The sequence below is a fragment of the Colletotrichum truncatum genome (assembly GCF_014235925.2).
Source record: "Colletotrichum truncatum strain CMES1059 chromosome Unknown Contig_0002, whole genome shotgun sequence".
Classification (NCBI taxonomy): Eukaryota; Fungi; Ascomycota; class Sordariomycetes; order Glomerellales; family Glomerellaceae; genus Colletotrichum; species Colletotrichum truncatum.
Window position 1 is genome coordinate 527488 of NW_027222399.1, and position 16715 is coordinate 544202.

General features: G+C 53.3%; 4 protein-coding genes across 4 annotated transcripts; 2 read left to right on the forward strand and 2 right to left on the reverse strand.

The window, feature by feature from the left end:
* Positions 1–120: 120 nt before the first annotated feature.
* CTRU02_203109 (uncharacterized protein) lies at positions 121–1335 on the reverse strand (the record flags this gene model as incomplete). The annotated part of the gene is made up of 2 exons (XM_070204141.1): positions 121–370; positions 434–1335. The coding sequence occupies 2 exons, from the start codon at positions 1333–1335 to the stop codon at positions 121–123; spliced, it is 1152 nt and encodes a 383-aa protein (XP_070061904.1).
* Positions 1336–8442: 7107 nt separating this feature from the next.
* Positions 8443–11889, forward strand: CTRU02_203110 (uncharacterized protein; the record flags this gene model as incomplete). The annotated part of the gene is made up of 4 exons (XM_070204142.1): positions 8443–10136; positions 10185–10264; positions 10316–11043; positions 11104–11889. The coding sequence occupies 4 exons, from the start codon at positions 8443–8445 to the stop codon at positions 11887–11889; spliced, it is 3288 nt and encodes a 1095-aa protein (XP_070061905.1).
* An 806-nt stretch (positions 11890–12695) lies between these two features.
* Positions 12696–15152, reverse strand: CTRU02_203111 (kinetochore protein fta7; the record flags this gene model as incomplete). The annotated part of the gene is made up of 3 exons (XM_036727190.1): positions 12696–12881; positions 12957–15101; positions 15150–15152. 3 exons carry the CDS (start codon positions 15150–15152, stop codon positions 12696–12698), a joined length of 2334 nt encoding a protein of 777 aa, XP_036580984.1.
* Positions 15153–15833: 681 nt separating this feature from the next.
* Positions 15834–16705, forward strand: CTRU02_203112 (uncharacterized protein; the record flags this gene model as incomplete). Its single annotated transcript, XM_036727191.1, has 2 exons — positions 15834–16137; positions 16197–16705. 2 exons carry the CDS (start codon positions 15834–15836, stop codon positions 16703–16705), a joined length of 813 nt encoding a protein of 270 aa, XP_036580985.1.
* Between the last annotated feature and the right edge of the window lie 10 nt (positions 16706–16715).

The following is a 16715-nucleotide window of genomic DNA, read 5'->3' on the forward strand; positions in this document are numbered from 1 at the left end:
CTGAAGGAAGTGTAGACAAGACAAAAGTGGTAGAAGGATAAGAATGTGTTTGTTCATGAATCATAGATTCTTCTCATAATATGATAACTTGACATGCGGGGGGAATCTACATCAAACACTTTAAAAGAGCTTGTTGGAGCGGCGCTGGGCAGCACCGGTGGGCTGGGCGACACCGCTGGTGCCGTTGGTGGGGAAGGGAGCAGCGGTAGGGGCAACGGTGACAGTGGAAGAGACGGTGACGACGTCGTCAGCGGGGCAGTCATCCTCATCCTCATCGTCATCCTCCTCATCAGCAGGGCAGTCATCCTCATCGTCGTCGTCACCACCAGCGGCCTCAGAGCTGGTAGGGGCCTCAGCAGAGGCGGTCTGACTGGGGGTGACAGCGCCGTTGCCGTTGCCGGAGCCGGAGCCGGAGCCGGAGCCGGAACCGTTGCTGCTGCCGTTGTCACCGGCGGGAGCGGTGGGGACGGAAGAAGCACCGATGGTAACGTAGACAGTAGAGGCAGGGAGGGTGACGGTAACAGCAGGAGGGCACTCGCCGGAGCCAGTGTTGCCGGGGTTGCCAGGGGCAGCGGGCTCAGAGGCACCAGGGCGCTTGATGGTGACGGTGCGAGTACCGGTAGAGGTGGCAGTGGTGGTGGTGGTAGGCTCCTCGCTACCGACGCCGGTGACAGCACCAGTGGGCTTCTCAGCACCCTCGGAGTAGGGCTTGGTGACAAGGACGGTGGAGGTGGCGGTGGTCTCGACGGCGGTGGTGACGACGGAGGCAGTAGAGCCCTTGCCAACGGTCATGGTGAGGGTCTTGGTGCTGACGATCTCGGTGATGGAGGTCTCGACGTCGCCATCGGCGGGGCAGTCATCGTCCTCGTCGTCATCGTCGTCGCCGGGGGGCTTGGTGGCAGTAGGGTCCTGAGCAGAGTTGGTCCTGGCAGGAGCAGTGGTAAGGGGAGCGCCGGGGGCGGTAGGGGTAGCGGCGGGTCCGGTCAGGGTGGTGCCGGGGAGGCTGCCAGTGGAGTGCTCCTGGATGACAGACTGGGAGATGCTGGCGGCATCGGTGACGGGGCAGACAACCTCGGTCAGAACAACGGTGTTGGTGACAACGGTGGTGATAAGGTCAGAGGCGGGGAGGGTACCGCTGCGGGCAGGGCAGTTGGTAATGGTAGGGGCGCAAGAGGTGACGGTGGCAACCTCGGTGACCTGGACGGTGAGGGTAGTGTAGCCGGGGCCGGCAGGAGCGGTGGAGTTGTCACGGCGCCAGTGGAAGTGGCGGGGCTGGTAAGCGCTGGCGCTGGCGAGGGAGGCCATGAGGCCGACGGCGGCAACTGCGGACTTCATTTTGATATTTGTTTTGGTGTTGAGGGGTTAGAGGGGTTCTCAGATATCTCCACGAGGGTAGACTGGTAAGATGTTCGGTTTCGAGGGGTTCGTAAAACGAGGCGAAAGATCAATTCCGCGGATGGTTCAAAGGTTGGCTGCAAGACACAGTTTGCGCAAAAGGAACGAATGGTAGACTCGATAGCGAGTGTCTGGGGTTTGGTGAAGGAATGTAATGTGTCCGAGGACTGACAACGAAAGACTGTGGAGAGTAGAGAAAAAGAGCAAAAACGCTGGTAGAGGAGAGAAGGGGAAGAAGGTATTTAGAAGGGGACGAGGAGGTCAGAGACCTTTTAGCCCGTGGAGCAGGTGGTGGATTAGAACATGGGACATGGGGAGGGGCGCGAACGTAGACGTGTGGATAGGATCTCAATCCTCGGAAGAGTTGAAGGGGGGGTGTCTGGCTAGGGCCCTTAGAGCCGTGGGCCCTTCATCTTGGGTCAGCGACAACGAGGAGAGTTGATGGACTTTTGGAATTGCAGGTCCAGGGTCCGGTCGAGGCCACTCACACCTTGGCTGGCTTACACCACTTGCAAGGCCAGCGCAGCGGGAGGGGAGAAGCCAGGTACGGTGCAGGCGCATCGAACCGCATTAGGGGTGGACCGAACGGGGCCAAACGCTGGCTTGGCCCGCATAGAAAGACATGGGGGGTCTGTCAAGGAGGAGGAGGAGGAGGAGGAGAAGGAGGAAGAAGCTGGCAGGGCAGAACAAGGCAGCGCAGCCTGCTAGAGCTAGTAGTAGGTTAGCAAGCAAGGTAGAAGTGTCGGGCCTAGGCCGCACCAAGCAGAAGTAGGAACTAGGTTGTGCCGTGGTCAAGGACGATGACCGTGGATGAGGTGCGGTGAAAGGTGAGGAGAAGGGGGCCAAGGACATGACCCCTCGGAGCCGGGGGGGTTGAGGTATTCGCACCAAGAAGCCCGCCTTGCGAAGCTAACAGAGACGATGTACGACCACTGCACACACAGCCCTCGCATGGGGCCAGAGATTGAAGCCGGTTCCTCAACCCACAGACAGAGGCCTCTTCATTTCAGCCAGGAGTGGCCGGGACCCACCCGCGCCGGTAGACGACGGCGCCGATTCGACAACGTTGAAAGTAGTGGCGGCAACGGGGACGTAGGAATATACCATGCAATGGTATCTATCCCTTTAGGCTTATACCACACACTTGTGTCTTGCATAGTAGTAATCGTCGTGTTAAGACAATATGATGTGCATTAAGAGGCTGATAGAGAGCGATCGTTATGTTGAACTCGCGAACCCCTTTTCCCCTTGGAAAATAGGAGGTAGTGTTGGTTTACTTGCAAGGTTCATCTGAATAAATAAATGAATAAAAAACATAAAAAGGGGAAATAAACAGAATGAGGAAGAGAAAAAAAAAAAAAAAACGGTTGGCAAGGAAAGGGCACCCTGCGCAATCCCTCAGCTGGGTGGCGCCTGCTAAGACTGTTTGCACCTGTCAATCTCACCCGCTCTTGCCGTCGTCCGGACTTGCCAGTTGCCCATCAGGCAGGCCCCTGTCGGGTTCAACCCCTGTTATCCGCTCCTCATATGCAGGTACCGCCGAACATGAGACACAAGCGTGGCCAATCACCCGACCCACAGTCTCCACACCTAACCGAATGCCAGCTGCTCCCGATCGCAGAGACAGGCGGCCACACACCCCTGAGCCCCGTCCCTGTTCCTGGACCATTCAACTTTGTGATGAGCACAAAAAACAAAAAAATAGGTTTGAGTGATATGGGATGAGAGAGTGCGACACAACATGAGATGGTACCACGATGCGGATATTGGCACGCATTCTCATTGGCTTTTATTCTCAACTATTCTTCCTCTCAGCTTCTCTGCAGCTTCAGCCTAGTCTCGACCTGCAGCCTGCCGGTGGAGAGAGCAACAGTCGCCGCGCGGGATGATGATATGAAGGTCTCTTTCTCGGTCACTATTCGTGCTCATTGTTTTTTGCATCCGTATCCCAGGAACAATGAATGAGCTGTGGAGATGTCCCTGTTGCCGTATCCCGAGCCGCGAGCCGCATGCCCTATTTTGTGTATCCGGATGGATGAATGACACAGACATGTGCTCGTACAGAGTATGCACCCAAATCTGTGCGTTCCTGCAAGAGGTAGGTGAGAGTGTGTGGCCTTTTCAAACTGAGCTGAACTGACCGACAGATCGTATTCAGTGCAACATGATGCAAGTCTTGGAATCGTCTGTTGCTCACTGAATCAACCATCCAACATGACCTCGGATGCCAAGTGCCCTACTGCCCGCCCAGATGTGTAATCTCTTCTCTTGCCGCTCCCACAATCTCGTTGCTGGCTACAACCTCCATATCTCTCTCATACTCACTCACCCACTCACTCATCGTCGTCGACAATCGGCGGCAAGGTCTCACCCCGGCGCCAATAATGAGCCACAAGTAGGTAAAATTGAAAAAACTGCCGCTTTTCCGGCGACCGTTTACTTTTAACACCATGTCTCTCCTTGCATCTAGCGCGGTCTACCGTCCGCTCAAGAGCGTAAATTAGCCACACGACCCTAAAACTCACTTGGCCGTAGCCCCAGCCGTTTTTTTTTTTTTTCCTTCTTCCCCAAGCACCCTTAGACCCCTCTACACCAAGAGGTGACGTGAGACTCGAGAGATGCAAAGGGGTTGCAGCGAGCGCGTGCCGTGCGTGGCTTGCTTAAGGTGCACCAGAAATATCTGTGACGCAGTGGTAGCCAGTCGATCCTACAACGCCTTTGACGCCCCTATTCTTAACTACTTCCCATTGCGGCATCGCTCCTTAACGCCGCATCATCCATCATCGGCCTTCGTCCCCTCCCCCCCATCGTTGCCAATCGCCCTCTCTCTCAGTTTTCGCCATGTCCGATATAGACCGGCATAAGTACCACACACATGACATCGTCATCGGGCACCTGAGTCATAATGAAAGGTGTGCTTGAATATGAGGTCTTCTATCTGCCGGTAATAGTCCGATAAAGCTTGTAAATAATACAGTCAATCATTCATTCAACTTGTGTTTCATTACCGGGAGCATTCTCCCGGGTCCGTCGCTGGGGGGAGACTCGGGAATTGCGGTATTTCGGTTGTGTCACTGTTCCCATTCATTATTAGGCACAGCTTAAGACTCTGCAGATGTACGTCGTGTCGGGTGCCTTGCTCTAGCCAGGAACCGCGTTGCGATGGCGCTGACACCGACCAACATGGGGCCAACGCTAAGCCCCTGGGCCCCCTCTTATCTCTCTCCTTCCCCCCCTTTAGTGTGGATGGACACCCGTCAAATCGTCTTTCACCTTACGCAAAGGCTCAAGGGGGGCGTCCAACAAAGATGTGGCGCCGTCCCGGGGGGAAAATGGGATCGACGTGGTGGACGGTGGCCCTGAAATGGTTCCTTGGAAGGCCTGGGTTGTGACGCTGTGCGCTGCGTGCGCTCATCTGCCGCCTGCCATCGCAAATCATTTTCCCTCGATACCACGTCTAAACTTTCCGGAATGCCCACGATAGAACCAACCTTGATTTGGGGGCGCAGGAGAGCCGTGGGAACCCCAGAAAAACTTTCCGTTCTCCATGATCGTCTGTGATGATGGAGATTACCAACGGTCCAGGCTTTTTTTTTTCGAGTATGTTTATTTACAGAATTTTTGTATCTTTTTTAGTTTTGCGTTTATTTCTTATTTGTTGGTGTTTTCTATTTTGAGTTGTTGGCTTTCCTTTCGAATTGTTACTAGAAGGAATCAACGTTTGGCTTTCCGGCCATGGCCTCGATAGGTTGGGGTTTTCTGGCGCGAAATGATCCATGGAACCATCATAGGTGCATTTTATCGTATCAAAGAAGCCTCTGGTGCTAATTTCTTGGTGTGACTGGTTAGTTGCTCTGGATCTAGGGTGGCCCTGGTTGGGAAACAGAGAGCAGTCAGCGGAAACGTGAGATCGAAACGGCGGGATGATCTGATGAAATTGAACATCATCAGACGGAATAGAAGCAACCTCAGCAAGCATACGGTTCGCTGTCAACACGGACTCATCCAGGTCCTGACAGACTTCCTCCCACCTTTTGGCTCATGGCCAAGCATCGAACCCCCGAGAAGGCCTGTTTCAGACCCCCGAGACGATCCCCTTTTCTTTTCTTTTTTTTTTTTTTCCTTTTTCCTCATTTTTTCCCTCTCTGGTTAATCGGCCCCCCCATTATCTGTAAAAGGGCCCCCATTAGAATGGGCCATTAAAATGGGGGGCGGGCGTTGACGGTGAACAGGTCATCTTCCAAGTTGACAACCTCGTAGGAGTCGCAAACCTTTGCTCCCCGGAATTGGTGGCGGGGCTTCATCTGGGAAAACATGCGGGAAAACCTGAGTAATGTATGGATAGACGGTAGACAGAGGCCATCATCAGGCCAGGATGCCAGGCCTTAGACCCTGTGGCCTGGCCACCTTCCCCTCGCAGGCCGCAGGGATGTAGGCGACAAATCTCTACCCTCAGGGTCCGCCCCAGAATGACTGTCACAGACTGATTGTGACGAGATTATGTCAACGATGGCGTCTCCAGCTCATCACGCATTAGGCTGCTTGTAGTGTTGTCTTTTACTTCAGCTAACCACTCATCTCACCCACTTGATTGATTACATAGTAAATGAGAGAGTGCGTCTTTTCCCAAACTTCCCGGCACTTCCTCCCCCGCTCTCTGGTCCCGGCCTGCTTGACCCTACGGATACCTGGTCTGACCTGTTGGACCTAACCCGCGGTATATTCTGTTCAAGCCTGTACCTCCATATCCTTAGTCTGCTCATGCTGGCGCGTTGGTTCGTGATTAATCTCGCAGATAATTCGCGCTGGAAATTACATCCTAAAGTTGGCATTTCCTTCACCTGAAGACCCCGGACCGTCTTGATGAGGGATTCGTACGCTTCCTTCGGCGGATCGGCACTCACTATGTGTGTGTACTGCCACACACACACACGATTGCCTTCGATTCTGGTCGAGTTTGATCGATTTACAGGCCAAATAAGAGGATTCTTTAGTCCGACGCCCCGCTGACATCGGGAACACGGCCCAGCTGCTGGCCTGCTTGATATCTGCCTGCCTGTCTTGGCCTTCGGAGCCGTAGGTGTGTGGGCGATGGATGCCCACTATCGCGAACTCCTCATTGTTTCTGGGGGGGGGAATTGGCGAAATGAAGCCCGCTTTCAAGGCACAATTGCCCGAGATATCTTGCTCGATATTTCTCACTCATCGTATTGATGCCGGCCGATAATCGACCTAACCTGCCCCGCAAAAGCCGCCACCGCCGCCACCATCACAATCACTGACTTTTTTTTTTCTCTCTCTCAAAGACAATCCCCGCCATATCATTGCTTCTTCCAACTGCTGGGCCGTCGTATTACATACTAAGATATTCCAGCCATCGTATTTCCCCGTCACCATCCCAAAATGCGCACGTTTTCACATCCACATTCTCATCCGATATCTCTATACGACATTTTACATTTTACTACCTAATCAAAAGTTGCCCGGCCAGCCCATCCAGGTCGGAGTACCCGTCGCAAATTTCAAACACGGTAGCGCCCTGGCGCCTCCTTAGAGGCTTAGAAGACGGAGAGGGGGGCGTTTCTCCTGTCTGGCACCCTCGTCTGTGACTACTCCGTCTTGTTTGTTCACCACACATCAGTCGCTTACCCAAACCCTGTCGCCAAATTTCATGCGTGAGCCCCGTTCCCCATAGGCATGCACTGGATACCCAACCACGACGGACAGCCCATGTCGTCGCCGCACCTTTATCTCTAACCAAAGCGCTCAAGAGTCTTGGCTTCTCAGCCCAATGGAGGAGTCTGGACCGCGACACTCAACTTGAGAATTCGAATTATCAAACGCCGCTTCTCTGCTGTTGCAACAAATTGCCCGAGAACCAAGTGGCCTGCGCCACAGGGTTCGCAATGCGGCCTTGTAGGGCAGACGGGTGGCCGCATTTACGGCTGAGCTACTGGAGACGAGGCTCTGTTGCGGATCTCACTAACGAACGACCTTAAGGGGTCCATATGTCAACTACTGCTTTCGTCAGAGGGCGGTTCTGTCCTGCAATGAGTGTTGTCCGATAGCTTACTAAGAAGAGGACCACATCTCCTCCCCATGCGGTATGAGACTGACCAACTTAGGTTTCTATGTCAAGAGCGGCATGTGCACCTGCCTTTGTCATCGTCATTACGTCCTCCCAAGGTTTAGTCGATTATTGAGTTACATTTGCAAGATATCTTAAGAGATATTAGGAATGCATTCAACTCAGCTTCACGAAGGGACCTCAACAATGACAAAGCTACTATATATCCAAACAGGAGAGCAGCAGATGTCAAAAAGAAACTCATTATTGAACAAAGCTCAGTTGCTTGATTACCACCTGACTTTCCAAGTTTCAATATAAGTTTTAACGAGACTTGAAAGTAAATGCGAGCAAAGAGGCTCTTCCAGGGCCGTTTCAATTGTCGACACACGCTCAAAGGAGTTGTCGAGCTACAAAGTATAGAGCCTGTGAATGTGCCAGAGCAAGTGCTTGGCCATGCCACTTTGAGCAGAAACCCTTCACCGAATGCTGCAATGTCTTTGATGGACAATTCCCATCGACTACGAGGCATCATGAACAGGAGGAAGGCGCTTACCTTTGACGAGTCGTGATCAGTCCTGAGCACCCGCCTGTGGATGGCTATTGCTCCTTGTGACTGCCCCAAGTGAAAACAGAGGCTGACGAGAAGGAATTCTCAGGGGCTCTCGCCTTTTCGTCCCCAAGGCCAATGCATCGTAACCCTTCTTGTCTTCTCACCACCTTGATCCTGAAAAGATTTCTTTGCCTCCATCTATCCCAGCAGACCTTGCCAGATTCTGTCTCCTCTCTTTTGGCCTCCTTGCTTACCATAAACACTCTTTCAGCATTTGCTGCTCTTTGGCCTACTTTTGTCTTATCCTCCCGCTTGGGCTGATAGAGCAGTTTCTTGGATCGGCATTCGGTATTTGCTACTACCCATCCGACTATTAACATCTCACCCTCGTTTGGAGATCGGACCAGAGTGGTCAACGTCGGAAGAGATGAAGAAGCTCTGTTGTATCGTCCTTGGAAAGAAGGCGGCAGACTCAGAGGCAGAGACGACGGCCAGCAGCGCTCCAGAGCAGCAGTCCATCGCACTCATCCAGCTGCCGCAGCCTGCCAAGCTTTCTGGTGGAAACTACGATCTTGAACACTGGCTTACTAGAAACAACACCAACAGTTCGTTCGCGTCTTCTCGATCCAACGCGCGAACCCCTGATTCTTTCTTTCTTCCTGATCCTGTTGGCGTCGAATACGTATCGGACCCGGAGGACGAGATCCAGGCACCAAAGCCAAGCGGCGGAGCCCTCGGTACGGCGCGAAAAAGACTCTCAAGACGTTTGTCTCAAGGCGACAACAAGCGCGCGTCTACCGGCGAGCCGAAGCCAGTGCCCACCATCACTCCTGAAGAGAAGAGAAAGCGCGAGCAGGATGCCTATCGTGCGGAGGTCAGACGTAACTCTCGCGCGCGCCTTCAGGCCGAGGTTAGGAGCGAGAACAATAGTTCTCGGTCTGTGTCCACGCGGGGAAGTAACAGATTCCGTGAGTTGGAGACAGTTGTGGAGGATCCCAACGATCGGTGTGATAGCCTCCGCAGCGGACCACGAGATAACATTGAGTTCTCTGTCGTGACTGGCAATTCCGTTGCTGGTATCGACTATCATTTGCCTTTGTCACGACCCAAGGCTGCAAGATTGCCCCCTGCGACCATTAAGTACGATCCTACCGACTATGACAATGAATATCGTCGACGAAGGGGATACCCCAGATCTGAGACTTCCCCCAAGGTGATGGCCTCTCAGATTGTTCTGCGCGAACGAGGATCTTTACCCCTTATGCCGCCGCCACCGGTTCTTCTTGCACAGCGATCCTCTGATGACCAAGACGATGATTCTTTCAAAACATGGCGCCTTTCGCAGTGTATTGATCACGGCAGTAGCCAGAACTCTTTCTCCACATACTCGGAGAAGGCTTCTATTGGACCTGCGCAAGTCACTAATGTCGTTGATACCAAGAATGTATCAAAAGAAGGGATCCCGCTGGGCATTATTGTCAACAAACAAGTCACTCAAGGCAATTTGCAGCCTTCCGAAAATCTCGAAATCGATAGGGCATCCAACAACCATCGAGCTTCGGAGTCTTCGCAATCTCAAGAGGGCAACGATTGGGGAGTTTGGCTGCTCGCTCAGGAGCTTGCTTCTCAGGACAATAATTTTGCCACCAATGAAGACCATACAGAAACCGAGCCTGTGTCTCGTCTGGCTAACTATGATGATGCGCCTAATGATATGGTCCTCAGGTCTCCAAGCCACACCACCCTCCCCAGGCTGGGAACTTCTGGGGATCTGACTATCAAATCTCCAGCCAGCCCACGATTCTCTCATATGGATCTCCAGAGCACCTTGGCATTGAATTTGGAGATGGAGGATAAGATGGATCGTGTGATTTGCGAGATAGAGGTAGAGGATCTTCGCAACCAACAGCAAGCCGCAGAGTCCTCTTCGCATGGAACTGCCACAGGAAACCAGGAAGCATCCGGACTAAAGGCCTTAGACGCTAAGGCCATAGGGCAAGATGACTCGTATCAATTGCACATCACTTGTGAGCATGACGAGGAAACAATCAACCCAGCAATGAAGACCATCGTAACACCAGAGGCAGCTTTGACCCCTGGACAGCCTCAATACCCTTCATCGTCCGTTTAGTCTTCAGCCTACAACACACGTCAGCACTCATCACGAAGCTCGCAAGATGTGGGTAGTGGCGTAAATGCACATTATATCCTTGAAACATTCAAGGATCTCGATTTGCCTCCGTTCAATTGTATGTGCTAGTCTGCAATATATTTCTCTTTACATAGCTAACTTAAGGCAGCATTTGACCACTTCCGACAAGAGCGCTCAGATGAGAGCTATCGTACTACTCTCAGCCTAGTACCCTCTTCCGAAGTGGTTGTAACTCCTGTCGGACATATAGTCGATAAGACTTTGTCAGCCAACATCTCTAGCATCAAAAGCAAAGATGCTCGCAAAAGTGGAACTGCGTTGATGGGCCAAGGCATTAGAAAGTCCAAAAGCTCCTTGTCGCTGACACCTCCTAAGTCTCAGCAGAAGCTTGGAATTCTTGGGGTTGAGATCAGTGACGACCCCCCCAACCGGAAATCTTCGTTCATTCAGGCCTTACTACAGCGCACAGCATCCGGCTCAAAGGGTCATAGAAAGTCGCAGAGCCAGCCATCTGCCATGCTCGCACCTTTCAATACTTCTTCCGAATCACTGAGAGCCTCGAAACCCCTTGGTCATGTCAAGAAACTGTCGAACCTCAGCACTACACCTCGTGTGCAGGCTCCCTCGGCTACCGAGGACTTCACTGCCCCTAAACTTACCGAAAGTGTTACAGCTGTCTGGAAGCGAGCCATTCAACAGGAGAAAGAGCAGCGCAACAAGTCTACTGCTTCCGGCTCCTCGTTTCGGCTTAGCAAAGGGAGTATATCTGAGCATACGCTTCCCAGAGCTGAGCCGATCTCGACTGATAACCACAATTGTAACATTCCAGGTTCCACTGTACCACCAAATTCGAGTGCCCTAGTTACATCGGATACTGTAGTATCCGTCAAAAAAAGGGAAGTAGATGCCAATGAAGCTGTTGCAGGTGCCAACTAGAAATCGGCGCCCCAGAAACTTGCTACGCCCCCCGCATCTTGGGCCAAATGGGCTTCACACACTCGAGCCGAGCGAACAGCGGCCGCCGGACCGGCTGATAATGTTATTCCAAAGGATTTCGCTGCTAGTGCCACTGTGAGCGAAAAGCAGACATGGGTCACCGACAAGACCTCAGTGGAGCAAGAAATGGAGACCCAGCAAACCCCCCAATCTCTATCAAAGAGATTGGGCAAAGCGGTGAAAGCTGGCTTGAACAAGATGGCCCAGTCCAAGCCGAAAAGCAAGCAACCCGATCAACTAGAATACCCAGAACTTGAGATTCTGCCGACCAAGGAAGGATACAAAGACCTCAAAGCACTCGAGAAGAGCATCGAGGCTATGAAGGTCAGCCAACGTGCGAAGATGGCAACCAATCCAGCCCTTGCTATTGCTGAGATGGAGAAGGAATCGAAGAATTCGCTGGGAAAGGCACTGGCTGTGCAGATTCAAGAGGCTGAGCATGCCAAACGCGACCAAGCCACTAAGACTGATCACATTACCGACTGTGACAAGGGCGCTGCCGAGTCCGGAAATGGTGGTTTGTCTAACCGTCCAGTTACACCAGCTAACCGGGCCATTTCCCAGATTGGTGATACTACTGCGACAACTGAGAACTGGGCTACTCCTGTTAGCCGTTTATCTAACAGCCCTTGCGACCGGGCCACGGAGAATCATAACTCGGAGATGGTCGAGAACAGTTTTGTCAGCGCGTCAGAGTCCGCCAAGAAGACGGTCCTGAGAGCATGAACTTTAAGTTTAACCATTCCTTACATCTAGGCTTGGCAAGTCTAAATTTGTATGGCTGGAGAATGAAGTAAACAAGTCCCAGTTGGGTGAGGTCAGTATCCCAGAGGTATGTAAGAATGTAATCACTGACAACCTGGAGTTAGCAACACCGTGAAGTGAAGCCGGATTCTTTGGGTTCTGCTGCCTGACGCAAAAGAAGCACGCGGCTATGGCTCTATAACGATGATCATGCCCTTGGGGGGCGAAGAATGTTATGAATAGACAAACGATCTTGTGGCTTGGAGATGGTCTCGGAAAAGACACTAAGAAGAACATGGATCACGCTTCTTGTACGGTATAGATTGGGGTCGATGGATGGAATTTTCCCCCAGTGTATAGCTTTTCAACAATGGATTTTAGTGATACTTCAGAACGGCCCACTTAGATATTGTGACGATGTTAATGTAGTACAATCCTTGCTCAGTTCGAATGTGGCTGTGGAATGATGAATGGTAATATCAATTTCCCAGCCACCCGTACACTACAAGTCACGATCTGAAGCGAATGCCACACCGTGGACAAGCGTAAGATGATGGCTATTATCATCCAAGCTATACGTGGTCATTAATCATAAGCTGAAGAGAGACTCGTCAAGAGAGAGAGATATATATAGGGCAGCCAAGCAAAGCCAAATCCTACAACCCGCCCCTCGGTGTCCCGGCCAGCTCACAAGGCTGCATTGGTCCCTGCATCAAAACTCCATGCGGACTGCCGTCCTATGCCTCCTGAAACTCCATGCGCGAATAGCAAACAGATGACCGGTGATCTCACCCAAATAGCACGTTTTCGTAAGTCTGCTGGTCGAGATGCTTGAACAGCACGTCCTGCAGCGCGGCTCTGCTCTTGCCGATCTGCGGCACGACGCCGTCAATCTGCTGGAGGTTGCTTCGCATGCTCTCCATGTGGCTGCCGACCTGCCCCACCAATCCTCGCAGCTCTTCGTTTTCGAGGTCCTGATACGGGGGGTTAGCATTCTGCGTTTTTTTTTTTTTTGATAAGAGTAAATTAGTAAAGAAGATTGTGTCTACCTTGAACAAGGCGCCGCCCAGATGGTCGTCGGGGACGAACTTGAAAACGCCGTCTTCTTCTTCTCGGGCGTCGGTCTTTTGCTCGGGGACGAGGACGTGCGTCTTGCGGAGGCTGTCTTTGAAGTTCCTCGCTTCCGAACGCGCGTTCGCTTCCAGCGTCTTGAGCGTCTCGTAGTCCTCCTCCAACGCCCTCTCGTCGCGCTCCTTCTCCGCCTTTAGGAGCTCGATGGCGTGAAGCAAGGGGTCAAGCTGCTTCTCGAGTGAAGCGACGCCGTCGACGACGCGCTCAAAATCGAGTTCCTCTACTCTACCGCCGTCCTCATTCTCCTTCTTCTTCGGGGCGCCACGGGGCGGAGCGGAGGCCGGCGGGAATGGGAGACCGCGAGCGAGTTTCTTGCTAAGGCGATTGGCGACAAGGCGGATCGCAGAGGTTGCTTGGTCGCGGCGCTTCTCGTTACCTGCTAGCCGCTGGAGGACGGGTCGCTCAGCGAGGCGCAGGATGCTGGAGACGAGCGAGAGGGACGGCGGGGCCAGGGGAGTCCATTTCTCCTCGATTACTGAGCGGGGGATCTGGCGGGTTTTGGTGGCGATATGGCGGTGTTTTGGTATTGATCGACGAGGGGCTGCGGCGGAGGTCGGCTTTGACTGGTGCTGCTCATCTGATGTGCGACGGCGACGTTTCTTTGGCGGCGATGTTTGTTGCTCTGTTTCGTCTTCTCCTGCAGGGCGTTTCTTTGACTTGCGGGGTTTTGAAGCTTGACCTTCTTGGTCACGAGGAGAGGCCGATGCATCAGATGTGCGTGGGCGGCCTCTTGGTCGGCGTTGTGTCTCTGGTGATGGTTCCTGAGGTTCATCGTCTTGCGAGGACTTCTTTCGCCCCTTCTTTGTCTGTTTCTCTTGTGTCGCGGCTGGAGAAGCTTGTTTGGGTTTCCTTTCGCGTGGGTCTTTCGGTGGTCTGGAAGCATCTGGGCTATTTTCCTGGGATTGAAGCGACGGACGACCCCGTTTCTTCTTTGCGGGTGCATCTCTGTTAGGAGACGGCTCTGGTTCCTTTTCCGAGGCCGCTGGGCGTCCACGCTTCCTTTTAGTTGACGCTTCGGCAGTTTGTTCTTCCTCGGGAGCCGGCTCTTCAGCCTCGACGGCTCTATCTTTGGGCTTCCTACCTCGTTTCTTGCGCACCGCTTCCTCTTCTGCTGCCTCGGGCTCTTCTGCTGTAGGCTGCTTGTTCAAAGAGGGGCGGCCTCGTTTTTTCTTGGGCACTGGAGTTGGTTCTGTGTCTCCTTCTTCTTCCGCTGCTTCTGGTTCTTCTACTTCAGGGTTTTTGTTCGAAGGTGGACGGCCTCGTTTCCTGGGTGGTGTTGGTTCTGATATTTTTGGTTCTTCTGTTTCCACCCCCTTGTTCAGAGCCGGGCGGCCGCGCTTCTTCTTGGCGCCTGGACTTGTTTCTGGCACTTCCTTTGCTGTTTCTGGTTCTTCAACTGCGTTGTTCTTGTTCAAAGACGGGCGACCGCGTTTTTTCTTAGGTACTGGTGTCGGGTCTGATTCCTTCTCTGCTGCTTCAGATTCCCCTGCTGCAGGTGCCTTACTCAAAGAGGGACGGCCGCGCTTCTTTTTCGGCACTGGCGTCGATTCCTGTTCCTCCCCAGGTTGGTCTTGAGATGCTTTCGCCGGACGTCCACGCTTCTTCTTGGCAGCATCAACCGCACCCGCTTCCTCAGCGTGAAGCTCCCTTGGCGCGTCTTTTGCTGGTTTACGCCCAGGCTTGTCTCGGGTTGCTGGCCCTGTAGGTGATTCTTGGCTAGGTTCCTCATTATTCTCTGCATCGCGTTCCCTCCGTCTCTTCTGTTGCGCCGGCTCGGTATCCTCCTGGCCTGCGTCTCTGTCGGCGTCCTCACGCCGTGGTCTGCCCCGCTTCTTGGGCTTCGGTTCGTCTGCAGGGGAGGATGGCTCGACTTGTTGCTCCGGTACTTGCTCTGAGTCTTTGCGCTTGCTTGGGCGCCCACGTTTCCGGGGCGCCTCGCTGTCGTCGACCGCCTCATTGGGCTCAGCAACTCCAGTACTTGGAGAGAGGGCCGACGCGTCGTTGGTATTCGGCGCGTTAGGGGGACGACCGCGTTTCCTCTTTTGATCTAATTCTTTTGGTGGCTAGAATAGTGTCAGTAATATTCTGCATCATCAGACTTTTAAACAAACCATTGTGACTTTTGCGCCGGTATTGCCGTCGCGCAATCGTATATGTTGAGAGATCCCCAAGCCGTACTGGAGCTTCAGACGCGTTCCCCTCTAAACTCTTGGTACGTATCTGCAGCTCTCAGCCTCATCGCATGTGGCTGGTGAGGAAATGGTGTCTCAGAAAGTGGCTGCTACCCCGGACCGATGTTCCACTGTGTTCCCGAAATGACGCTGACTGGCAGTGGACGCCAGGCTGTTTCGGGCTAGACCGCGTGGGGAGGCGAACACTTCTGTAGCTCCTGTTCAGTGGGTTTCACAGTGTTCTGGCTCCCCCCAAGCGCCCCAAGCTCCTTAAGTGTGATTTCCCAGTCGGATCACCAACTGACATGGTTCAGGAGGTGCCAAAGGGGTCTTCCTCTGCCTAATTAGCTCTGTGCCCCTTCCACTTTTTTTTCTCCATCCGACTTTGTGTCCTCTTCAGCACCAACCAGCTCCAGCTTTTCTTGTACACTTCTTATCCCTCTCATCCCATACTTTATCGTCCCTCCTTGGCCTTTGGTGTAGTCGGCGTAATCTCCGTTTACCCATTTTCGTGTGTACCACTAGTTCGCGTTCTTTCCCCTCACGCCAACTTGCATCAGTGTCTTGGACGCTGAACGCGAAACCTGTTTCGACCTTCACCCTCAACTTCACATAACCGACATCATGCGCGTGTCTGCCACCACTCTCCTTGCCCTGCCGCTTCTCGCGACGGCGGCTGAGTCGCAATTCGAGCAGTACAAGGCCCAGTTCCAGAACTTCCTTAGCTCCTTCGGTGGCTCTGCGCCTAGTGTCAAGCAGCCAGAAGCCCCCGGCGAGGCTGCCGTGCCCGAGCCAGTGACCGAGAAGAAGGTCTCAGTCCTGACTGTCGACAACTGGAAGGATGTTCTCTACGCTCCTGTCAAGCCTGAGGCTGCGAAGCCTGAGGAGTGGTGGGTTCTGATCACTGGTCGCAACAAGACCTGTTTCGGTACGCTTTAATCGCATCACGCAACTTTGATTGAATGTGAAATGCTAATTTTACCTCAGGCCACTGCGAGAAGATCGAGACTGCTTTCAACGAGACCGCGACCAAGTTCGCCAAGCTCCCCGAATCCCCCCACATGGGTCTCATCAACTGCGATGACCAGCCTGTCCTCTGCAACGCTTGGTCCGCCGGCACTGCGTCCATCTGGTCCATCAACATGCTTCCCCAGGGATCTCAGGTCGACATCTACAGGAAGCGTCTCAACGTCACTACTACGACGTCGGATGACATTGTCGACCTGTGGAAGAAGAACGACAAGGAGGAGTGGATTTTGAACGACAACATCTTCCACCCTTTCAACAGCTGGGTCGCTCAGAACAACCTGTCCATCCCCGTCGGCTACTTCTTCTGGGCCTTCAACTTGGTCCCCAACTGGCTCTTCATGCTCCTTGTCTCCTTCGGCAGCCGTACCCTGATGAACCGCCGCATGAACAACACCATGGACCAGCGTCAAGCTGGCGCTGGCGCTCCTCCTGCTGCTGCTGCCCCCGCCGGTGGTGTTGCGCGGTAAGCGAGTATGA